General features: G+C 38.5%; 2 protein-coding genes across 4 annotated transcripts; both read right to left on the bottom strand.

Moving 5' to 3' along the window:
* Positions 1–1859: 1859 nt before the first annotated feature.
* si:dkey-81j8.6 (serine/threonine-protein kinase 10) lies at positions 1860–15274 on the bottom strand. The gene is made up of 17 exons (XM_056736938.1): positions 14929–15274; positions 12360–12524; positions 12222–12270; positions 11851–12000; positions 11427–11499; positions 10809–11003; positions 10552–10726; positions 7812–10184; positions 7602–7732; positions 7381–7504; positions 4651–4830; positions 4425–4554; positions 4094–4218; positions 3823–4008; positions 3615–3740; positions 2998–3111; positions 1860–2909 (listed from the first exon to the last, which is right to left on the bottom strand). Exons 1-17 carry the CDS (start codon positions 15076–15078, stop codon positions 2784–2786), a joined length of 4572 nt encoding a protein of 1523 aa, XP_056592916.1. The 5' UTR covers positions 15079–15274; the 3' UTR covers positions 1860–2783.
* A 2614-nt stretch (positions 15275–17888) lies between these two features.
* letm2 (leucine zipper-EF-hand containing transmembrane protein 2) lies at positions 17889–24554 on the bottom strand. 3 transcript variants are annotated; one of them, XM_056736562.1, is made up of 11 exons: positions 24260–24552; positions 23598–23664; positions 22938–23370; positions 21783–21926; positions 21428–21565; positions 21120–21323; positions 20445–20564; positions 19773–19892; positions 19297–19401; positions 19070–19135; positions 17889–18405 (listed from the first exon to the last, which is right to left on the bottom strand). In XM_056736562.1, the coding sequence occupies exons 2-11, from the start codon at positions 23642–23644 to the stop codon at positions 18352–18354; spliced, it is 1431 nt and encodes a 476-aa protein (XP_056592540.1). In that variant the 5' UTR covers positions 23645–23664; positions 24260–24552; the 3' UTR covers positions 17889–18351. The 3 variants fall into 3 exon arrangements, 2 of the variants coding, with proteins under 2 accessions (XP_056592540.1, XP_056592541.1); XR_008905099.1 differs by lacking the exon at positions 17889–18405 and having other exon boundaries at positions 19092–19135; positions 19297–19579; positions 24260–24554; XM_056736563.1 differs by lacking the exons at positions 17889–18405; positions 19070–19135 and adding an exon at positions 19482–19579 and having other exon boundaries at positions 24260–24554.
* Positions 24555–24711: the final 157 nt, after the last annotated feature.

Genomic DNA, 24711 nt, shown 5'->3' with positions numbered 1-24711 from the left:
GCCCGTAGTTTAAAAATATTGTATTCCCATTTTATCAAGGACTGAACAGTAATGCTTTAAGCTGTGGCAGATAGACCACTGGCCTTAAGTTCGAAGTCTTCCATTCAAACTCCGACAGGGACTGCATGAGGCTGTTCACATGAGGGTTAATGGGCACCACCTTTCTCTGCACCTCCTTCCCTGTCTTTTTGCTTACTCCCTCTCTGGATGTGCATTTTTTCCGTTCTTCGGGATTAATTCTGACAAGAAACCTGTTAGCAATATCATACACATTAAGTCAACAAACATGCCTATATTATATTCACAAATATGCCATAGATTCTAATACACTGAACTCCTATCCTGAAACCTTTTGCTCTTATTCTACTGTTCCACACCTTACTAAATTAGAATAAAAAAAATTTACTTGCCTCTGAACAAACTACAGTGTACAAGCAGCAGCCTCTTCGTAATCAATATTGAGGATGAGGTAGCTTGCAAACAACACTGCTAAGACAGCTAGAAAGTTGTCATTTCCATCCAGCGTCATGACTATGTTTCCCTCAATGGACAGCATCCACCATGATTGAATATCCTGGACAGAAAGTAAAATATTAAAATTAGATTTTTCATGATAAGGTTGACATTTTCACGGAAATGTCAAACCAAAAAGGACCAAAAAGGCCAGTTACAAATAGAAAATAAAAACGGATTTAAAAACAATTTTATATATAAAAGGCTTTTTCAAAAAGGAAGGTCTTTAAACTAGACTAAAAAGAAGACACAGATGATCTTTGGAATGGCTCATCCCTTTGAATTTCATTATGATCTATTGAATCTAATATGTCCCTCTCTATAAAAAGTTCTGTTCGTTTAATTGGTTCATGTGTTGATCATATGACTGACCCTGAGATATGGCAGCTTTAATATGCGTCCATTGTCATTTTTGTTGTCAGAATGGACGCCATGATGTTTGTGCATGTAATGGTTTAAAAATCCATCTTGTTGGCTTTTGTATTGAAAGTTTTGTTGGGGAACTCCCCGAACTCAGTAACCCACTGCCATCCCTTCCAACACATTTTGGACGACTTGGTCTTGCTAATTTCCCTTTCTTTACTCCATGTGTTGTGTAGGATCCCCATCAAAACCAAAACCAGAAATAAATGTTTGTATTACTGAGCCATTTTTGGTCTTAACAAGTCAAAACATTGAAAATGAGAATAAAGTGGGAAAAAACTGTGCACATTTCACAAATGCATCAGACAATTCAAATGTTTTATTAAACTGAATAGTGTTAATTGGATATTTGACAAAATGACAATTTCCAAAGGGCCTGAAATGTCATTGTATAGATAAGAAAAATTAAAAATAATGACAATTTATTTAATTGCGGAAGAAAAAAGTAACATGATAAGCAGTATTTCAGTGTGTTAAGGATAAATCGACTGGTGGTAATTTAAAATTATGAAAAAAATCATATCTTAATTAGTGCTGTCATATGATTAATCGCAAATAATCGCATCCAGATATAATATATAATACATGTCTGTGTACTGTCTGTGCATATTTATTTGTATTTATAAACACACACAAATGGAAATATTAAAGGAAACATGAAATACAATTTTTACTTCTCGTTTATAAATAGTTTAAATTAATCATTTAAATTATTGGTAAATATAAACAAATGCATCTAAATATTTTCTAAATATATATGCATGCACGTGTATGTTTTTGTGTTTATAAATACAACATTAATATGCACAGCACACAGACATCCACAGTATAATGTAAACAAAACTTTTATTCTGGATGTGATTAATCATTTCACAGCGATTTACAGAGAGTTCATAGAGCAATAAGCGATATGTCATACAGGCCTTTAAGTAGCTTTTTTAATGTTGTGAGAGATGTGGATTTACAGCCCTTATGAGAAGGCAATAAAAGACGCTGCTGGTATGCTGATCATAAGGTTCCTGATGGGGTGTGAAGGTTGTCGGTGCGGATCCAGTGATAGTTCTGTAGACAGGGATTGGTGACTTGAATTTGATACGGACTTCAACCAGTAGCCAGTGGAGAGAGATTAAAGGGGTCTCACATGAGCCCTTTTGGGCTGTTGGAAGACGAGGTATGCATTCTGAACCAGCTGGAGTGGTTTGATAGCCTTTGCAGAAAGACCAGCAAGGAGAGTATTGCAGTAGTCCATTTCATCACGTCAGCTAAACACAAATCCGCCAGACAAGACATATTTATTCACAAATTATTGCTTTTTTATTGTTGTAAAGTACACTTAGATCAATTAAGGTTTAACATGACTTTTAAACAGATTTACAGATAAAAAAACATTCCCCAGCTAAACAAAACTGAAAATATACAGAGAGACAGAGAGACTAGGACTTCAATATTTCTTTAGACACATAGTACAGACAATGTAAAGTATACTATAATTAAATTTTACTGTTCTCTTTAAAGATTTTCCACATATAATGCGAAAACTTGATACATTTACAGATTTTTTTTAAATACTGTGAAGAACTGTCAGATTACAAAAAAAACATGAAAACTGCCATTTCATGTGTAAAATGTATGTGAAAAACTTTTATTTTTGCCAGAAATTCTTATGAACAGTTTCTCTCAGTTATGAATGTAAAGAATCCACCACGAGTTTGAAACTAACATTTAATAATACCTTAAATAACCTTATAGTTAGCAAGATACAGCTATCCTTCAACTTCGCTGAGTGACAACTAGTCCCAATCTTATATACAGACACAGGTTGAGGATCGGTTTATTTCTGCTGTTCGTCAAGAGAAGCTCAGGTTGTGAAAGAACTTCGGACGGCGACTTGCGTGACGGTTTTCAGGCTCACTGCCTCTCCTCCGCATTCCCTCTTTCTCTCGACGCCTGCGAGCCAGATCTTCTTCCAACACCTACACATGCACATACAATATGAGTCTGCATGAGTGCATCTGACAAATTGCAAAACTTTAAGACTACTCTTCACTTGCACTCCATTACCTCTTTCCTGCATGCAAGCTTGTCTCTCCATTCATTGAGCTCCAGCGTGTGCTCATCCTCCAAAGTTTTAATCTTTTTCTTCTCCATGTCCACAAGAACCTGAAGTTTCTCGTTCTATTGCAGAAAAATACAGAGACTCGAAATCACTGTGCGCGGCAGGCTTGTACAGATGCACTATGCTGAAAGGTCCAGTGTGTAATTTTTAGAGGATCTATTGACAGAAATGTAGTATAATATACATAACTTTGTGTTCAGATGTGTATAAAGACCTTAAATAATGAAGCGTTATGTTTTTATGACCTTAAAATGATCTATTTCTATCTACATACACCGTGGGTCCCCTAACATGGAATGGGTCATGTTGTTTCTACAGTAGCCCTAAACGGACAAATTGCTCTACAGAGCGCGTTTCATAAAAACGTTATCTTCTTCAGCAAAGAAGCGAAACCGTGACGACATCTTAGACCTGTGTCAGCCACCGTAGTGCTTCAAAATGGGGCGGGGGTGGAGCAAGCCATTGGTTGCAATGCGTAACCTCACCACTGGGTGTTACTAAATTTCATACACTGGACCTTTAAAATATACAATACATTGTATAAAAGGTGTCACTTGTTTACCTGTAGTTGCTGTAGTTCAGCTACACTCGCGTCGCATTGTTCCTGTACTGCTTTCAGCTGGTTATCATGATTCTCCTGAAGACTCTGTCTCTCCAGCTTCTGTCTTGCTTCTTCTTCTGATAAAAACTGTGAGAAAAAGCCTTTATATTGTAGAAACACCACTGAGGCACAATCTACAGATCACATTTCAGAAGCTTTTTTAACAGACCTGCGTGAGACGTTGTCGTTGTTCAGGACCACTTAGACCTTGCTTTTTAAGTTCTACTTTAAACTGGTTGAAAAGGGACTTGGCTTCGGCTTTCTGGGCCTTCTGGAAGGAAGTTCTTTCTTGGGCCTGCAATGACTTCTGGTTTTCAAGAAGAACCTGCTGGAACCGAGACGCTCTCTCCTTTTCCTGCCATATGAGGGAACCATAAAAAACTGTTCAGCATACAAAAGAAAAAGCCCCAAAGTGTATTTGGAGGTTCAAGTGAAGTAACCTTGTTGTGTCTTTTGGTCAGCTGCTGTCTCTGTAGGCTGTACTGCTCCTTCACCTGCTGTTTGAACAGGTGGTACTTCTCCTGTAGATGGCGCTGTTCTAACTCCCAAATAACAGCCTCACGAGCTTAACAGAGAAGGAAACATTGGATTTAAGTCATGTGAGAATCATATGTGACCCTTCCTGTGAAGAGTGTTCGCTTTACTGTTGTTTACCTAAAATCATCCTATGTAATGTAAAGAACATGATGAAGTTCACTCAACAACAAAAAATCTCTCTTATATTTCTCACCCTCAACTTGTTTTCAATCTGTATACTTTTGATATGCATACCTCTCTTAAACTGTTGGGATTTGGCTGTAATCTCCCACTCCATGGACGCCACCTTCCTCTTATGCTCCTGAACTCCTTTCTGTAGAGCTTCATTGAGTTCCTGTTGCTGTTTCTGGAGAAACTTTTGCTCCTGAAACACAAACAGTCACACTTATTGTTTCTCACACATTGATGTGTGTTTGGAGACAATTTTTAGATCAGCGTGTGTGAATGCAGCGATCCACACCTCTTTAGGCTCAGCTTTAAATGAACTGCTCTTTCGGGTCAACTCTTTCTCCTGCTGGGCTTTGAGTCTCCTCGCATCCTCCCGGAGCCGGGCTGTGTGCTCAGCCTCCATTTGGCTGCTTTGCTGTTGGTACTGTTTTTCAAGTCTCTCAAGTTCCCCGTCATAATACTGCTTCTTACTCTGCAGAGGTTACAGATTGTTAGTTTAGCTCACTACAGCAAAAGCATCAGGGGGTATCCAAACTTCTGAACTTAATTCAATACAAAAGTTATGAATGATGGATCAAAATGTTCTGTTTATTTTAGGAGAGATATGAAGAATATGCTGTAATGAGGAATATGGACAAGTAACCCAGCAACTGGTCTCATGTAGCCAGACCTCCACACTGAAGGTCTGGGAGCGTTCCCCGCTTTCTTTTGCCAAGGCCCGCTCAAGGGGCCATATGATTGACAAAGCAACCAATAACCAAAGTTTTGTGCCGCATCGTGTTTAGAGGCCTGGAAACGAGATGAAGTTTATCCAGAAAAGTGTGCCTTATGCATCAGACATTTAGCCAAAGGTCCGTGAGTGTGACGTCTGAGGCTGAGACTTCCTAGAAACCACCCTTAACATCGTAGCAAGGCCTACCGTAACAATGCATTAAAACACGCAAACTTTGCAGTTGCACCACTGTCTGGAAATCACCCACAACTCTCTTGCATCATAGTGGCAATGACTCATCTTTTCTTCAGAAAATATATTAAAAAAAAATATATATATATATTAACTTTTATATATTTTATATATTAATATAAACTTCTTATTGATCTTATTTCCTTCCTAAAATATATATGTTTTTGTGCATGTTTCATATTGTCGCTGTCAGACTGAACGTTTGTATCTCGTATCTTCATTTTTTTCAATAGTTAAACACTCAATTGTTAGAGTTTTCAACCTCTTTAATACTTTTTATCGGTTAAATATTTGCAAAACTCAGACAAACATGATGGGTGACCAATAGTAATGTTTTTTTTTAAACAGACGTGATGAGGATATTTTTTTGAAAAAAATAAATATTTATACATGGAGAAAAGAATAATAAAGAACATAAGGAAATATAACGTCTCTAAATCGTGTTTGTGCAAATGTAACAAACACTCTTAAAGATAAAGGTGCTAAAAAAGGTTCTTCACAACTATATATATTTAGCCAAAGATACTTAAAAGAACCATTTCCTTCTTACCTTTTCTATAGTCTAAAGCAGGGGTTCCCAAAGTAAGGGTCGCAAGGCCGCGATAGCGGAGTCGCAAGATGATTTTTTTTAAATAGCATATGTAATCAATAAGTTAAAAATAAAACCATGCAAATAAAACGCCATCACCCTCAGGAATTTCGTTGATTAATATCAACCAAAGACAACGCAGGGAGGCCAGCGGAGGATGCCGTAGAAGCGCCGCAGTCAAAGGAGCCATCTTCCTCATATAACCCACGCGATATTAAAGAGACAGCTTGCACAATGGGTCCAGGTAAAGTAGTTAAAATGTGTCTGCTGCAGCTCGGTATACGCAACAATTGAAGATATTAGAGGATTTATTTTGCAGTATTCAACACGTATTCAAACCAATTTCATCAGGCTCCGAAAATTCTTCAAAAAGAACACAAAGAATGGCCATCTCAGCTGCCATAGTTCAACTCTTGCGTCATCACAACAGGCTGTACGACCATTTCCGTTTAAAAAACATTTTGCAACGTTTTGTTGTGGTTGAACGCAGCCCAGTTTCATGAAATTCGACCATCTGTAGTATTAGTTCTCCCGCAGTTTTTAGTTGTCACATTAAGAAACTCGTTCTTTAACCTGAAATGCACATGAGACGCTTGTTTGCGCGAGTGTTTATTTACGAAATATGAAATACCTGACCCACATTTGGTTTGTTAGGTGGTGGTCAGTCACCCTAGTTAGACTGTGCTCATTTCGTTGTCATTATGCGTGTTTTGGTCGAGTAGGTGTATATGCCCATTTGCACACAACGTTTACATACTTTAACCTCTTCTGAGGATAGTGGGGGTCTCGAGTCAATGGCACTGTTATTTCGAAGTCATTGTCACAAGTTTGGGAACCCCTGGTCTAAAGAACCCTTTTCCACTAAAAATAACCTTTTGTGAAACAGATGGACTATTAAGATGTTAAAGGTTGTATTTCAAAACGTACATCCAAAAATACATCTTCAAATGCATTGTGCACTTAAGAATGAAGGCTGTGCAGCAGGAGAGGAATAATATCATCCAATAATATCACAGCTTGACACTTTTCACTGTATTGTAAATTGGCTAAAAATGACGTCCCACTCCTGAGTCTTTGAAATAAAGATGCTTTAAAGGTTCTTCACAGGGATGCCATAGAAAAAACATGAATGGTTCCAAACAGAACCTGTTCTTTTAAGAACAATCTATTTCTTACCTTTTATAATCTGAAGAACCTTTTTCACTACAAAGAACATTTTGCAAACTGGTTCTTTTATATTTGAAAGGTTCTTTCTAAAACCAATTAAAAAATAAGGTTCTTCTATGGAATCGTGAAGCTCCTTTATTAATAATAGTGCACATTGCTTCCCACATTTCCCCAGTTGGAAATGAAGTTATTGTTCACAACATGGACAACTAATACTGATCGACTAATCTGGCAGGTTTTCCAAAATATAAGAAAAATGTAACCGCTATCAGGTGTGAGGTGCACGAGGCAGTGTGACATACAGTCATCTCTTGTACAATGTGGCGAAACATCTGTTCTCTCTGCTGCTGTAGTTTCTGCTCCAGCTGCCCATGTTCCCTCTGCTCCTCTCGCTGTAAGAGCTTCAACGCGTGCAGCTCCTGCCGTCTGAAAACACATGCAATAATTCAATTTGATACATAAATCAAAAACTTGCTTTTTCCTCACAAGTCCATCAACATTAACAAGGACCGTTTCCTGTTACCTGTTGTAGCGCATTTGTTTGTCCTCTCTGTCTTTGTCACTAAGCACTTTAGAGGTGGTGACGCTGACCTCCTGTCCATCCACCATAAATTTTCTGATCTTCTTTACCGTGCGTCTGCTCGCGGGTATTTCCTGAGTTGATACGAACATTATATTTATATCATGTATCGTAATCTTATATCTTGGTGTGTTTTGTTTGTTATAGACTCACCCCTTCCAAACCAGGAGACAGCGGTTCAGTATTTGGAGAAAGAGGTGCAACGGTGTCTTTATTCGATTCCTTAGGTGCGTTTCCATTAGCCCCGACATGTTGTTCTTTCGAGCCGTTTCCAAGAACACTTTCTTCAGTTTTATCTTGTCTCATTGAGTCCTCTTCGAGTAAAAACATCACTTGCTTTTTCACTTTTGGTTCTATCCCATCTGTTGTAGAACTATGGCTTTTTGTTTTCTCTCCTTCTATGTTCTGTATACTTTCAATATCATTTCCTTGAATATTGTCCTTGGGTTTAATTGAATCTATACAATCTTCTTTTGTTTCGGAACAGTGTCCTGTTGTGTGTTTTGTTCTCTCTTCTCTGGCCGCTTCTTCTTTACTCATTTCCCTCTCAGCACTGATCTCTTCTGTATTGGTTTGACATGACAGTTCTGGCTTGTGTACAACAATGATATTTGTCATCTCATTTTGAGTTGTTGTTTCCATCTCCTCTGATTGTCTTGTGTTCTCAATGTTTTCATTTTTGAAGTCAACTTCATCATTTTCAACATTGTACTCCATTTTAACGTCTTCTTGGGTGGTTAAAAGCTCCTCTGTTTTTCCATTAGGATCTTTGGCTTCTTCACAGGATTTTTCTTTCTCACATTTTTCATTTATTGAATCTACGTCTTCATTCCCAACATCCAATGGAATATTCTCTTGACTGGTTGGATCCTCACATCGTACCTCAATACTGTGCTGTTCTGCGTTGGTCGAACGTTCCTCTTCCTCTGTTACCGAGTTTGTATCTCCACAGATTCCATGGCTTTCCTCACAGCTTTCCTCTTTCATTTCATTCAATGTCCCACCATCTGTCTCCAGTTCTTCTCGTTCTTCGAGTTCCACCTCAGGTTTTTCTTCAACAAGTGTGATCGTTCCCTCATCGGTCTCGCTTTGTGATGTTTCACTTGTCTGTTGACTTGCCTCTAAATCTGGAATTACTTTGTGTAAGTTATTAGACGACATCTCAACAGAAGAGATTTTGACATCTGTTGTGAAGGGAGAACCACACAATTTCAAGGCGCAGGCCAAATCAAGATATTGATTTTTATAATGTTCCTCTTCCCATCTGTCACGTTTAATTAACATTGATGTTTCCAAATTCAGCGCTTTTACATGAGAGCTCTGAGGATGTGTTGCTTTAGGAAGCGTGTCATGAATGGGTGAGTTTTGGAGGGATTGCCAGAATCTTTGGTCATTGTGGACAGAATCATCAGACATCACTTTTTTCACACCACAATCTTTCTCATCCGTGTGCTCTTTGATAAGATCTAGTGTTTTCTTCTCAGAGAAGTCTGTTGGGAGCTGTGCTGGTGTGTATGTTGGTAGCTGTGCTGTTGCTGGTGTGCATGTAGGTTGGTGTGCTGGAGCTGGTGTGTATGTTGGTAGCTGTACTGGTGCTGGTGTGCATGTAGGTTGGTCTGCTGGAGCTGGTGTGTATGTTGGTAGCTGTACTGGTGCTGGTGTGCATGTAGGTTGGTCTGCTGGAGCTGGTGTGTATGTTGGTAGCTGTGCTGGAACTGATGTGTATGTTGGTAGCTGTGCTGGAGCTGATGTGCATGTAGGTTGGTGTGCTGGAGCTGATGTGCATGTAGGTTGGTGTGCTGGAGCTGATGTGCATGTAGGTTGGTGTGCTGGAGCTGATGTGCATGTAGGTTGGTGTGCTGGAGCTGGTGTGTATGTTGGTAGCTGTGCTGGAGCTGATGTGCATGTAGGTTGGTGTGCTGGAGCTGATGTGCATGTAGGTTGGTGTGCTGGAGCTGATGTGCATGTAGGTTGGTGTGCTGGAGCTGATGTGCATGTAGGTTGCTGTGCTTGTGCTGTTGTGCATAAGTGGTCCTCTTCTTTAGCTTCATCTTTGGTGTCGGCGGCCTCTTTGCTTGTAACTTCAACCAAGTCAGATGTCTGTTCTTTGGATTTGTCAGTGGTTTCATGGCTATCTCCCGCTGAAACAGGAGGATTTTGCTCAGTTTCCATCACGCTGGAATCTTCTAAGTCTTTAGTTGCCTTAGCTGGCGAATTATCACCCCAGAATCCAGATTTGCGTCGACCGGCCCCAGTCAGAAACGAGAGCAGATTTCCAGGAACAGAGAGTCGTCTTGCCCTCTTCTGTGCTTTATCTATGACGTGGGATCCCCTGCGGGTCACTCTAACCTCAGTGTTTGGCTCTGGATCGGTGGGAGATTGAGGAACAGCAACTGGAACAGTAGCTTTCTGAGATCTGTCAGGTTCAGCTGCTTGTTCTTCAGCTGCCTGCACTGATTCAGTTTGTGTTTGCTCAGATTCTGTTGCTATTGTTTCGTTTACAGACTCACGGAGGTCTGACATAGACTGTAGAAATGAATATACAGGAAAAAAATGTTTAAACCTTTTGAAAAGATTAGTTTGAACAGGCACGAACTTTCATTTTGGTTCCACCTGAGTCATTCGTTTAAATTTCTTCGTTTATTTTGTATTCAATTTTTATCTTCTATCTTTAATATAAATTTTGAATTTTTGTTATTTAATTTCTAGACATAATTTAGATCTTTATGGTCTTGCTAAATCATATATTTTATCCTTAGTTTTCTGTCCTAAAATGCATGTTTTCTTTAAAATGTAGGTTTTTTTTATTTGCACACACGATAGAGATTACCAGTATAACGTTTTACCTACAGGTTGTATTTGAGTGTGTAAACAAATATCTTGATGCCTTTACCTCAGCTTCTATGACCTCAGTGACCTCTGCTTTGGCTTCAGCTATGAGTTCTTTAAGAGCTCGCCCGTCTCGACCCGCATATGCGAAAGGGTGAGCCAGCAGCTGCTGGGCTCCCCAGCGAGCCTCTGGGTTCTTCTGCAACGTCCTCCGCAAAAAGTCTTGAAAATGGGATGACCTGGAAATAGACGTAAAAATAAGTTAACAAGTCCTTCTTCTTTGATCGATCAATAGATCGATTGATTGATTGAAACACTCACCAACGACGGGGATTGGAGAGCATGGGAGGTTGAGATTTGGTGATCTTCAGCAGAACTCTCATGGGATTGAGAGAATGGTGAGGAGGTTCCATCTCAGCAGCTTCAATCAGAGTGATACCAAGTGACCAGATATCTGCTTTACAGCTGTATTGATTGTCCTTTGAAGTTTCACACATGATGACCTCTGGCGCCATCCTTGAAAGACAAAGCGTAGACACAGGTGCTTAGACAAAACAAACAGAGTCTCACTGTAGTGACTGGCACAGTGACGACCCTCAGTAAGATTAACCTGGAAATGTGCATTCGGCCATGAACATGTTGACAATTGAAATGTCTTCAACCTTGAAAGATTTCTCTTCAAACTGATATTCCGCTATGACAGTAGTCAACAACTGATAATAGAATAGACAGATTGCACTTATTTTCTTTACAAACACTAAAGTGCAACACACATATACTTGTACTGTGTTATAAATTGCTTCTGGGCACATTTCAGAAGCCAGTGATGTGTGAAATCTAGCTCGCATAGCTAGATGTGTTTCCATTTTAGACCACAGATACTGTTGGTGTTGTTAATAAACATTTGAGAAGAACTCTTCACACAACTCTTATTCTTACCAGTACGGCGTTCCAATAAAAGTTGATCGTTTTTGGAGGGTGTTTTCATTTTTTGCAGACACACCAAAGTCAGCTGCATGACAGAGGACACAAATGTCAGGCAAAACACATAAAGACAAGTGTAAGGATTTCTTTATCCAACTGAATGAATTGTCTGAAACATTTTCTGTACAGAAGACTAAAAGCAAGTAAGTCAACAGGAATTTTATGTCGGCACTTTGGTATGCACAGAATGCTAAACCCATGCATAAAAATGCATGAATTCAAGTTTTAAATCAAATATATTGTGTGAACATGAAGATCAATGTAATTTTGTTTATATAGAAATGACCCCCAGCAAGACCTACATGTCATGTCATTTTATCCATGTGACACAACTGTTAGTCATGTTACATTTGTTGTCTCATAAGAACAGCATATGTACCAAGTTTGACCTGTCCCTCCATTGTGAGCAGAATGTTTCCGGCCTTCAGATCTCTGTGAATAATATGATGCTGATGTAGGTAAGAGAGGGCCTGTAGGGTCTGACAGCACACCTCACTGATCTGCTGCTCCGAAAGACCCCGCTCCAGTTCTACAACACAAACAGTAAATGTAAAAGTAAAAGTCCTGCTCCAACAAAATCCAATCTGAAAACATAAAAAACTAATGCTGGGAATTTTACATTTACATGTTTTAGTGTTATTTTACACCTGACTTGTAAAATTGCAGCCTATTTCATTAATATTTCAAAAATATGTGAAAATTCTATCAAATAAAAAAGTCCAAAATGACGGTGTAATAAACCACACCCACCCAACATGATGTCATCCAGGGCTCCTCCAGGGCAGTACTCAATAAAAATCTGAAGTGAAGAGACAAACGATACTCAGTTTAATACTGTGAGAAAAGAAACGCTTTCGCAGTTTTACTTTATTAATAGATGTGGCTCACCCAAAGCCATCCCTCAAAGAAGATGGCGTCCAGCAAAGAGATAATGTTCGCATGACGGCAGGCCGCTAGGATGTCAATCTCAGTGATGTAGTCGTCGAGCTGCTCCTCACTGCGTACTTCAATCACTTTTGCAGCACCCAGGACACCCGTCGTCTGACTGTGAACCTTCGTAACACATCAAATTAGCCCTTATCACTTTTTATAAAATTTATTAAATACATGCTGTCTTCATTTGCTCTCGGAAATTCAATGAAAATTATTTCAGTTCTCTTTTAATGTTAGAAGATACATTGTTTTAATGCTACTTATTCATTAGTGGGTGAATTAGTAGAACATAAGAGGAAGTATTTAAGTGTTTATGTAGCCAACTTCCTATGGAAACAGGAAGTGTATATGATGTATCAAAGCGTTTGTTATTACATCAGTTGCGCTACATCAATGTATAGGTGATGTATTATGAGTTACACTTTCAGGTTGAACACAGGAGGTATTGAGGGAAATTCTTGTTTTAGAGAGCGTTTAAGGACACAAATCTGTGTAGTGCATAATGAGTCATCAATGTTTTTGATGCTTTTACTGAAAAAGCTGTAACTCCAAAAAAAACCTGTTTAAATGCAAATGACTGGATCTTTCATTTATGATTTGACTGTATTCAAAGTTAAGCAATAAGGTGTGTTTTATCTTCAAGGAGGGAAGAAGACGACGACAGTTTGATGTGTAAAGTTGAAAATCTCTTACAGGAAGCCATGCTTCACATTTTACATTAACAGGAAGTTGACAAACCGCAGCGTGGCCTCTGAACACAAATTTTCTATCACCTTGGAAACCTATAAGTATAACATATGTGTATGCACCATCTTGGAGTGACTGTACTCCACTGTACTAAAAAATAGCGGCAAGTATAGTACTAGCATGATAAAAGTAGTGTGAATATATTAAAAACCTAAATTACAACGCGATGTCTCGCCATCCACGTACAAAAATGTACAATGATGTGAAAAAGTATTTGCCCCTTCCTGATTTTTTGTTTTTTGCATATTTGTCATAAATGATCCAGATCATCAAACAAATGTTAATATTACACAAAGAAAACCAGAGTAAATAGAAAATGCAGTTTTTAAATTATGGTTTTATTGATTAAGGGAAAAAACAATTCAAACATTTCTGACCCTATGTGTAAAAGTAATTGCCCCCTAAACCTAATAACTATTTGTGCCACCCTTGGCGTCTTTCACATCGCTGTGGAAGAACTTTGGTCCACTTTTCTTTGCACAATTGTTTTAATTCAACCACATTGGAGGATCTTCGAGCATGAACAGCCTTTTTAAGGTCATGCCGCAGCATTTCAATTGGATTTAAGCTCGCACTTTGACTAGGTCACTCTAAAACCTTTATTTAGATTTTTTGGCCACTCAGAGGTGGAATTGCTGATGTGTTTTGGATCATTGTCCTGCTGCATAACACAAGTGCGTTTAAGCTTGAGTTCACAAACCGATGGCCGGACACATTTAGGATTTTCTGGTAGAGCGCAGAATTCATGGTTCCATCAATAATGGCAAGTCGTCCAGGTCCTGAAGCTGCAAAGCAGCCCCAGACCATCACACTACCTCCACCAGTTCTGACTGTTGCTATGATGTTCTTTTTATAAAATGCTGTGTTAGTTTTATGCCAGATGTAACGGGACGCATACTTTCCAAAAAGTTCAACTTTTGTCTCATCAGCCCACAGTATATTTGCCCAGAAGTTTGGGGATCAGTAAGATGTTTTTTAGTAAATGTGAGACGAGCCTTTGTGTTCTTTTTGGTCAGCAGTGGTTTTCGCCTTGGAACTCACCCATGGATGCCATTTTTGCACAGTCTCTTTCTTAGTGTAGAGTCGTTAACACTGACCTTAACTGAAGCAAGAGAGGCCGCAGGTATTTAGATGTTGTTCTGGGATCTTTCATATGTCCTCCTGGACGAGTCGTTGTTGTGCTCTTGGAGTATTTTTGGTTGGCCAGCCACTCCTGGGACGGTTAAGCACTGTTCCATGCTTTCTCCATTTGTGGATAATGGCTCTCACTGTAGTTGGCTAGAGTCCCAAAGCCTTAGAAATGGCTTTGTAACCCGTTCTAGACTAATACATTTCAATTACTTTATTTCTCATTTGTTCTTGAATTGTTTTAAAAGATGGCAGACACAGGTTGAAAGAACGTCAGAATGACGTCTCATACTGAAAATTGACCTTCTTTTACATTTTGGGAAGTATGTGCTTAAGTGTTAAATATTAACTTTTGTAAAAAGCAAGTATGTGCAAATGATTTTAGTCATTTAATGTATATTCAAACAATATAATAATTTGATTTAACTTCATATAGTCGATTCATTTCAAAAGCAAGTGTTAGGTGGGAGGGATTTCCATGACAGACAGGGTCAGATCATATCAGCACTGAGAAGCTTTTTATTAATTTATGATGTTTTTATTATATTGTTTTTTTCAAACTTGCAAAAATCTACTTGCGAGTATTTTGTAAATATGATCTATTATTTAGAGAAACCCAAACACTAAATGCTGTTTAATGCTCTCTTACCTTATACACCTTCCCAAAAGCTCCATCTCCCAGATCTCCCTGAGTTTCCCACATCTGGTGTGGATCAACATCCCTCTTCAGGTTTTCATAGAGCCTGATCCGCTTTTTCTCCACACCCAGCCTAAAAATTCGCATCAGGAGGGAGGCCATCGCTCCCTCCTTTTAAATTCAACCCTCCTTCAAAATCCCAGTTCCTCCAATTTATCAATGGTCCTAAATTCCTCTCTCAAAGTAAAGTAATCAAAACCACTTACAAAACTAATAATAACACACACAAGAGTAAGTCTGTTGAGAGAAAGATGCTTTTGAAAGTCACATCTCTCCTCTGCACGCGTCTAAGACAGGAAGCTGCAGTAACAACCACATCCTTCAGTAATATGGGCCACAATAAGTGTAGGACGTGCATTTTGGTAGAAAAGTACATCATGTCATCTATTGTACAGTAGCGTTTATTACGGTAAGAGAAGACTGCCAAAATGACATATTGTTGTGAATAAATACAGATGTTGGATTTAGGAGTTGTAGTTCTATTATATAAGTTTTAATCAAGCAGTCTTATTAATACTCTCAAACTGTGAGCTGGACGTGTTTTGGTCCTCCACAAATTGTTGATACGTTTGCTATGGTCACCCACTTATTTATGAGAGGATGTGTGTTGTATGTCCACATTTTTTTTCCTGAAATATTGAATTGAGGGATGCAGTTTTATAATTGAACCACTAGATGTCACTTTAGTCCATTTCTTTCACATTATGACATCAGTATTTTTTAAGAGTAAACAAATCCTACATATATGCAAAGTTTCCCTAACATTTTTCGAACACTTGAAAGCCTTAATATAAATAGAAATAAAGCTTGTCAAATTGCTTAACACAGCAACTTCAAAATTCTAAGACTGGAAACAAAAAGAAGTCTTCAAGGTTTGACTTAAAGGGATAACCTTCTTCACCCAAAAATTTTAATTCTGTGACTCCCATAGTGGGGAACATTTTCTATTTTTTTTACTGAATACAAAAGAAGATATTTTAAAGAATGTTAGACAGCAAACAGTTAGGCACTTTTGACTACCGTTGCATTTTTCCTATGGTAGACAATCTGTCTGGTTACAAAGCATTCTTCCAAACATCTTTCTCTATGTTCATCAAAAATTCATCAACAGAAATTTATACAGATTTGGAACAACTTGAAGGTGTGTTAATAATGACAGATTTTTGAGTGAAGTACACTTTAACCGAAGAGCTGAATGTACTTTTTACCAATTTAAATTAAAAGGAGATAAACGATTTTCATATATTTTGTCGCCTTGGAATTATATGGTTATATCTGACACTTTTGTCAACATTATTCTGTGACAACTATCACTGAACTTTTATTTTTGATGTTTTGTACATTGTGGGACTTTTTTTGAAAATAAAAGTTTTATCTACAAAGTCAAATGGAATGAAGAAACTTTGACACACAGTCTCTTAAAACTGCTCAGAATGCAAACAGAACCTTATAATTCCAAGGCGACAATTATAAAATATTTTCTATTTTGAATAGGCCTATATTTTCAAGTGAAGTCAAGAAACAAATCACTGAAGACTTATTTTTCACAGTTAAATGCCATTAATTTATTTGTCAGTGGGTCTATTAGGTGTAATAGGTTTCCCATCCTTTTTAAACACAAGAAGGACTTTAATGATCAATGATCAAAGCCTCAAACAAGTACTCTTTCACAGGAGACTTTAAAGAGGTTAAGAGTCTTGTGACCAACCTCACGCTGTGAGTGCGCACTGTACCAGTATATGAGCCCTTCTGCTCTACTAAACACATTATCTGAGGAATAAATGGATTTTTAGGTCAAAGAACACTGAAGGTATCTCCAATAAACCACTGACCAGCATTCCAGAGTAATCACAAGCCGAGCGTACAGTCAAAACTCCAGGCGAAGAGAGCTTGTGTTGTATGAACATTACTTGGCTCAATGCAGCTGCATGGAAGGGGGGAATTAACCAATCATTCAGTTTGACAAGTCCGTATTTAAATAAAAAAAACATTAGTTTTTTTTCTGAATTCAAGACAAATGAACACATTTACCAACTTTTAGATAATTTAAAGGGATAGTCCAACCAAAAATTTAAATTCTGTGATCATTTACTCACTCTCTTGTCATTTCAAATCCGTATGACTTTCCTTCTTGTGCAGATCAAGAAAGATATTTTAAATAATGTTGATAACCAAACAACAGCTGTGGTTTTGTGTGCATATGATATTAGTGAATTGGTATCCCTGTTATTCGTTTACCAACAATGCAAGAAACAAATACAAGCTAAAGCAATAATGAGCATCTTGATTTCTTTACAGGAGTCAAAGAAGATATATTGTTTTACACAATGACACGCAGTTTCATCTTCCACTGTGTATAATTTGTTTAACTTACATGAAGTCCACCAACAGATTTGAGCTCACATATTTAGTAATATTACAGTCGAACTAAATAGAACCTGGGGTAATACAATGCAAACATCAATGGGATTCATCAAAACTTTACAGCATTCCCATATTATATGTTTCCTGTCATTGGTTTAGCCAGTGCAACATGAAACGCAATAACACAAATAAAACCCCAAAATAAGTTTGGAAGAATTTTGCGGCTGTAAACTTCATGACTCAAATAGTCACAAGAGCTTTGGATAAGGAAAATGTACATTTCTGATTCAAAGGGTGGACACTATGAAACCCTGGGTCTGCCATAGGCAGGTCTGGCGCAACTGCTACACCATCGCATCTCCTGAAGGAGTCAATGTAAAATTCTCTTACCAAAGAGAAATTGATGATAATTGGGCTATTTACAATTCAACTGCCAAACTAAATCATGAATGCTAGCAGTTGCATTCCTTGTAATAAAATATGACTTATTTTGCCTACTTGAAAGGCAAAGTTGACTGTATAAAGCCATAGCACTTTGCTATATAATATGAAGGTATCTTACAATTTATTTACAAATTTACACAATGATGTTCAAAAAAGGCAAGTCTGCAAGTTCCTTACACATTTTCTGGCTGAACCGCGTTGCGATTATCAAATGAAATTTGTCAGAACTGAAGGTCGCAAACACATCACGCACGTTGGGCTGGAGTGCAGGGGTGAGAGGTTTCGCCCCAACTGTTATTAAGTGTCTTTACAAATCTCAGGAGATAAACCACAACCGATCCCTCTTTCTTTGAGTGATGTATTTTATGTGTTGTCCATCAGGTCTCTGTGAAGGGTGTTTGTATGTTTACATGTGACACACAGAAGGGCATCAAGGCCCGTATAAGCCAGCACTGTAGGAGAGATATGTTTTCTCAGCACAAACAACAGCAGTGGAGAGAAAGACAGAAGATCCTCTACTATCTTCTCCAAAAGAATGAGGTTTTCTGTGGTGACCAGAGGCCTCTCTCACATTCCATTAGCACTCATCTTGGACTTCTGTGACAATTCTGCCTCCTTAGCCTGATGACAAAATGACAATGCATAAAAAATTGCATTAAAAGATGATTATTACTTTTCTTATGCATTTCAAAGGAGTTTCAGCGGCAACAACATGAACATATGTGGACCTAACTTCCAGTAGACCGCTCCAACGAATCAATAACTGCTGAGTTGTTTTGATTTAATTTAATACACTGAATATACAATAAAATATGAATATAAAATAAATTGTTATATTATAACCAAACAGACCAGAAGTTAGCATTGGGCCAGGCGTGTGCGGTTCATGAAACCGTCTATAAATGTTCCTAAATTTAAATGATATTAAGTAAGGTTTCATTTCAAATATTATTATTTTGCTGGCTTGGTTAATAAAAAATAATGTGCACAAAAGAGATTTTTGTAAAAGACTTGTAATAAATATTTTTTTTTTCCTTTTTGCATTTCTTTTATTATTTGGTCACATATTCCTCAACCACTCCTAGAGACCTAAAGAACAAGAATAATTTTTAGTTTAATGTTTTACATTTTTAGGTTTTGAATAACTAGCCTCTATTTTGAAAAGTAACTAGGTGACATGGGTGAGTGTGGTACAGCTTTATTAAGGTCAGAGAAATTGGATTGGAAAAAAATATATATGTTATTCCCACCAGGACAGATCATTTCAATTTCAATTTACACTTACATGTATTAACTGTGCTTCTGCTGATGGTGTGTCCAACGCTCTGGTTTTCTCCAACAACTCTTCAGACTAAAGAAATACATTTATATTCATTAGTTACAGTATATATACAGTGGTTTAGCAGAATTATCTTGAGGTTCTTCCAAACCACGTTTTGATACTTAATTTAAAACTGTATTATTACGTAATACCTGATGTTACCTGGACTGATGATGTAATGGCATTCTTACCTTTTTGTCTTTGATGACAGGCGCGGAATCCACCATCACTTCCACAGAAGACGACTGTGAATTTCCTTCGGCTGAAGCATAGCTCTCCACAGGAGGAATGGCCTTCTGTGTGAAAAAAAACAAACAAAGAGGTCATTACATGTGAAACCATAGTGAAAATGAACAACACAGCGATAGCTTATCACCTGCCTACATGCTAGTTAGCCTGCCAGAACAGTAAGGATTTGTTCACTTTAGGTTTCAATTGGTAAAAAGCCCACCGAACCGCTTTCGTTTCGTTCACCTGCAAGTTGCAACAGATTATAAAGTAAAATAAAACTAAATAGGAAACCTTCGACCTCCATACCTTTGACTTTTTTCATGATACTATATGTCAAGTGTTGCCAAAAAGAACAAATAAAAGGGAATATACTTTAATCTTAACACCCAAATAAATTTAAAAATGATATCATGAGAACATGTAAGATTGTAAAAACCTCCAGTTTGGGCACGGGTGGGATGACAGGGGGTTTAGGAGCGAGTTCTGTGAGGTACATTGCACGAGAGAGCAGCAGGAGGGATGGTGGGACGTTCTCTTTCAAATGGAGGTCGAGCCACTGATAAAACATGAACAAAACTGATTAAAAACAAACCAAGAACATACAATCAACTAGACAAATACAAATAACCGATTCTAGGTGGTATTGACTCAATTTTATAAAATATTTTGTAACACTTCAGTATAGGGGGCCATTCTCACTATTAACTAGTTACTTGTTAGATGCCTATTATTGGCATGTTGGCTGTTTATAAGTACTTATAAAGCACATCCCTAATCCTACCCAATACCTTAAACTAACAACTTCCTTACTAACTATTAATAAGCCACAAACTAAGAGTGGAAAAAGTCATAGTTAATGTTTTGTAAATAGCAAGAATTGCCCACTATACTGAAGTGTGACCAAATATTTTGGTGTATGTTGGACTCGGACTTCATTGCAAGCATATGGTATTTCTACTAGTTTGTTTATCAGCCAGGCACCAAGAAAATATTTTGTAAAGGGTTTGATTATAATATTTAAGCTTTAAGTGTGAGCTAAATGGTGATATAGTTTCTCAAAAATGCTATTTTACAACATATGTAGCCTTGTGTGTGCACACATGCAGACCTGTTGCAGCTGCTGTCGGAGCTGATCCGTGGTCAAACCCAGAGCTCTCATCCCGCGACTCCTGCAGGCTGCCTGAAGCTCTGCTACGTTCATTCCAACAACACCCTCGGAGGAGATCATCTGAGAAGAGACAAAAAAAATCTGCTCAACCATCACAGACAAAGGTAAATGACCTACAAGGCAACAAACTGCTTCTAAGGGAACAGCTTCAGCCAATGAAAAAAGTGTATGGTGACCACGGCTTATGAACAAGATTTTTGATGCAAAGCAACTTCGGTCGAAACAGTTTATAGCTATGAGGCTTCAGATAATAAAAATATTTAAGAACTAAGTTGGGAAAAACTTGAAAGTGAGCCAATGACAGAACTTTCATTTTAGATGAACTTTCCCTCAAAAGGGATAGTTTGCAAAAAAAAATTAATTCGGTCATCATTGACCCCAAACCTGTATAAATGTCTTTGTTCTGCTTAACAAAAAGGAAGATATATGGAAGAATGTCAGATTCTCAAACAGATCTCATCTCACATTTACTGCCATAGTAGGTAAAATAAAATAAATTTTTGGTGAACTCTCCCTGTGGCTTTGATAAACAAAAACCCACAGGTCACAGCAATCTGTCAAATAATAAATTCAGCAGTAAAACAGGGTCAGTGGCAGCTGTCCGCTTTGTCTCACCTCGTCGTCGGCCTTTATGGTGCGCAGCTGCATCATGAGTTGGAAGCGCAGCAGGTTATTGGTGCCGATGGGCTGCAGCTCCAGCAGTTTGCACAACGCTACCAGCTGTGGCCGCTCCAGATGCTCCAACGTCAATTCGTCCTCAAAGAGCTTCGAGAACTTCACAATGTCTTTAGTCCTGGGCTGTTCCCCAGTGTGCCTCACCTATAGTAGAGAAAAGCTTTTTTACTTTCCCAGTTGGAAATGTTAGATGGTGACACTTAGTTCAACTACATCTTAGGAAAATGTCCCAAGTTTCAAGCGTTCACCTGTTGCACATAAATTGAGAACTTCTGAGTCTCGTCTCCAACAGCTGCTTTGTTTCTTCTGGCCATCTCAGCGATAGTCTCCTGCAAGAATTTGGCAAGCTCCAATTTGGCAGCAAGACCCTTTTTATGTTTCTCTTCCTGTGGGTCCGAAATCAATACATGAGGTTTTAAGATATTTCAATATTTTTAATATCTGCTTTTAAAAACAAACCACACACACCATCTGTGTCTACAGAAATTTACCATCAGATTAATTTGAGTGGCTGAGCACAAGATGGCAAAAGTCTTCAAGCGTCAATTGGAAAGCAACATTATGATATTACTACGGAGATGACTGTCTTCTAAACAGACATACCTTTTTGGTCTCCGTCTCGAAGGTGGAAGGCAACATTTCTGGGAAGAGCTTGAGGAAAACGGGAAGCAGAAACTCCATGAAGGGAACTATGATGAAGACCATAAAGGGTAACAAGCGGAACAAGTCGGCACATGTCCTCATCAGCTGTAGATCAAAGAAAACGTCTTACTGACACGTAAACAAAAACAAAACCTTAATGACACTAAAATGGCCATAGTTTCTATTTAAAATGTAATCTACACTCCTGAACCCTTTTGTTATGTAATTCTGTACAGTCACATTACGTTACAAAATCTTGACTAATTACTGAATTGTACTAACAGGATTAGCAAACATATTACATAAAACACAAAAGCATGTTTTTGGAAATGGTGCATGAACATGTGCAGTGGATCCATTTAACACCAACACATACTGACTTGGAACAAAGGTATTAAAAGTGATAGTTCGCACAGTGAAAATTCTGTCATCATTCATTCACCCTCTTGTCTTTTCATACCTGTATGACTTTCTTCTGCAGAACACAAAAGAAGATATTTTAAAGAACGTTTTTAACCTGTAGCTCAGTGGTAAGAGCGTTGTGTTAACAGCGCAAGGTTGTGGGTTCGATCCCGGGGATTGCAAATACCTATGTAAAATGTATAGGATAAAGCAATGTAAGTCGCTTTGGATAAAAGCGTCTGTCAAATGCATAAAAGTCAATGTAAAATGTTAACCGACCCCCATTCACTTGCATTGGTTATGTGTCCATACAATTGAGAATGTGTAGCTGACATCATGCCCTACGTTGCATGTTGCATTGGCGCCGCCATCTTGAAAGGATCATACTCCACTGCTATTATTGTTATGATATTTACCATTACTTGTTTTGTTTGATATATGGAGAAATCGAAAGTGAAAGAACCAGGGGATTTTCCTGAAGACTCTGTCACATTCTCTATAGAAGTGAATGGGTCCTGTTACTGCTGGGTTACCAACTTTCAAAATATCTTCTTTTGTGTTTTGCGAAAGAAAGAAAGAAATGATAACAGAATGGGTGAACTATCCCTTTAAAAACATTTGATCCCACAATTGTTCTATGGCACTCCGTGTTCATAACATTAAGCTCTTCTTATCAAAAATATCATAAATATAAATGATCCCTAACGGACGTACCCTTCTCCTATCTCTCCTAGTGAGCTGCTGCCCGTGCAATAACCTCCAAACCATCCTGCCAGCGACATTTGTGTCAATCCCCAGGAGACGGAACCCATGATAGTAATGTTTGAGTTCATCTAGTACTCTCTGTCCCAGAGACTTCTTTGGCACTGCTGGTGGAGGCGATTGAGTGCCAGAGGCAGCGGGAACAGAGCAATCCTTAGCTGGCTCAACCGTATCCTTCACCTCCTGAAGCCACGCACAAGAGCTGTGGACGGGACGTGCAGACACGCAGTCAGGGCGGATGAAGCTGGAAGTGTAGCATGGGTAGAGTGGCCTGGGACACTTGGCTGTGAGGGAAGCCCGTCCGAAGTACTCAGAGTGGTAACGTATGCATGCTGTCGAAGGGAGCGAGGCACAACCATGTCTTTTAGAAATAAGGTAAGACCCCCTGTAACAAAAAAACAGAAGATCATACATAATTATTAAAAACACAAGGAATGTTTTTTTTTTTTATAATATGTGGGACAGGTTGTCTGTGGCATTCCACGTATGCTTTTAACAGAGCTTAACTTGTTTTGAAATCAGAACATTCATTTAATGAGGTGAAACTAATCTGTGTATACAGACAACAATGGTACACTTAAAAAATGTATACAGTAACAAGGATGACCTCACCTCGATCTTGTAACAGCAAGTAGCACCTGTGAGCTAAACACTGCCATTGTGTGATCAAACTCGAATGCTGAAAGTAAAATGAGATTAAAAATGAATACGTCATCTCATAGCATCATGGGCGAGATGTTACGCGCAGTAGTAAAATCTCGCCGCGTGTAGATATGGTCAGTCATTGCGCGTGTTTACATTCGCAACATGTTACTAAAACAGTAACAAAAACATGGCAAAGGGCCAAACATACACCAAACAAATACCGTTAATAGATACAATACTACCTAAACTGAAACTTCACATCTCAAATTCTCAATACTTTTGGTAAAGCATATAGTGTTTACGACAGGTGTTCGTGATGTGCCGAAAATGACTCTGTCAACTTACACGTTTTAAGCATAACGTGAGTTAACTTTTCATTCAAAATGTATTCATTTAAACTCTCTTGACTGTTATCTAAACTGAGCATTTTTAATGTGAAGGCCACAACTGAGGCCGCACACTCATTGCAACACACGACCACCGTGTCAAAACCCACACAACATTCCTAGCACAACTTTGCACAATTTCGTGATCTATCATAACACAACTGACCAACGTTAGCGTTACATCAAACAGTATTAATATTAAGAATATTTGAAGGCACTAAAGAGGATTAAACAACAACCAACCGTTTGAAAAACGTCCGTGTCGAGCGGTTTAATAACCGACTGGTGTCAGATCGGATGACGCTCGCGCTCGACGGCGCTCCTCCTGCAGCTGGGGGTCAGATTTCCTTGGAGGCGACCGCACGGGCGAAAAACTGATATTTTCAGATCCCAGACAATCCATTCACGACGCTATGCCTCTCCTTAAGATTAAACTTATATATACATATAAACAAATAAATCCGTTTTGGTGGACTGTGCTTTGTTCGGATCTTGTACCGGGCAGTAATGCTCGCCTCCTATAACCTAAGTTCAGACTAACAACAACGACGTCCTAAAGTGGAGGAACATCCGATGAGAGGAGGTGCGTGACTGACAGCACAGAACACCAATAAACAAGCGTTGCGCAATGCCGACACTAGCCAATCCGGGAACGGGGCGGACAATGGCACTTCCCATGACCTCATCCGGGATGA

This window comes from Triplophysa dalaica, chromosome 22, assembly GCF_015846415.1.
Source record: "Triplophysa dalaica isolate WHDGS20190420 chromosome 22, ASM1584641v1, whole genome shotgun sequence".
NCBI lineage: Eukaryota > Metazoa > Chordata > Actinopteri > Cypriniformes > Nemacheilidae > Triplophysa > Triplophysa dalaica.
This window is presented reverse-complemented; position numbering and strand designations above follow the sequence as displayed.

Coding starts and splice junctions, on each gene's coding strand:
- letm2 (XM_056736562.1), bottom strand. CDS start 23,644: ATGGCAGTGTTTAGCTCACAGGTGCTACTTGCTGTTACAAGATCGAG. Junction 23,371..23,597: donor CTTGCTGTTACAAGATCGAG/GTGAGGTCATCC, acceptor TTTTTGTTACAG/GGGGTCTTACCTTATTTCTA. Junction 19,402..19,772: donor CACCCGTGCCCAAACTGGAG/GTTTTTACAATC, acceptor TTTTTCACACAG/AAGGCCATTCCTCCTGTGGA.
- si:dkey-81j8.6 (XM_056736938.1), bottom strand. CDS start 15,078: ATGGCCTCCCTCCTGATGCGAATTTTTAGGCTGGGTGTGGAGAAAAAG. Junction 12,001..12,221: donor CCTGGATGACATCATGTTGG/GTGGGTGTGGTT, acceptor TTTGTGTTGTAG/AACTGGAGCGGGGTCTTTCG. Junction 4,009..4,093: donor TGACCAAAAGACACAACAAG/GTTACTTCACTT, acceptor CTCATATGGCAG/GAAAAGGAGAGAGCGTCTCG.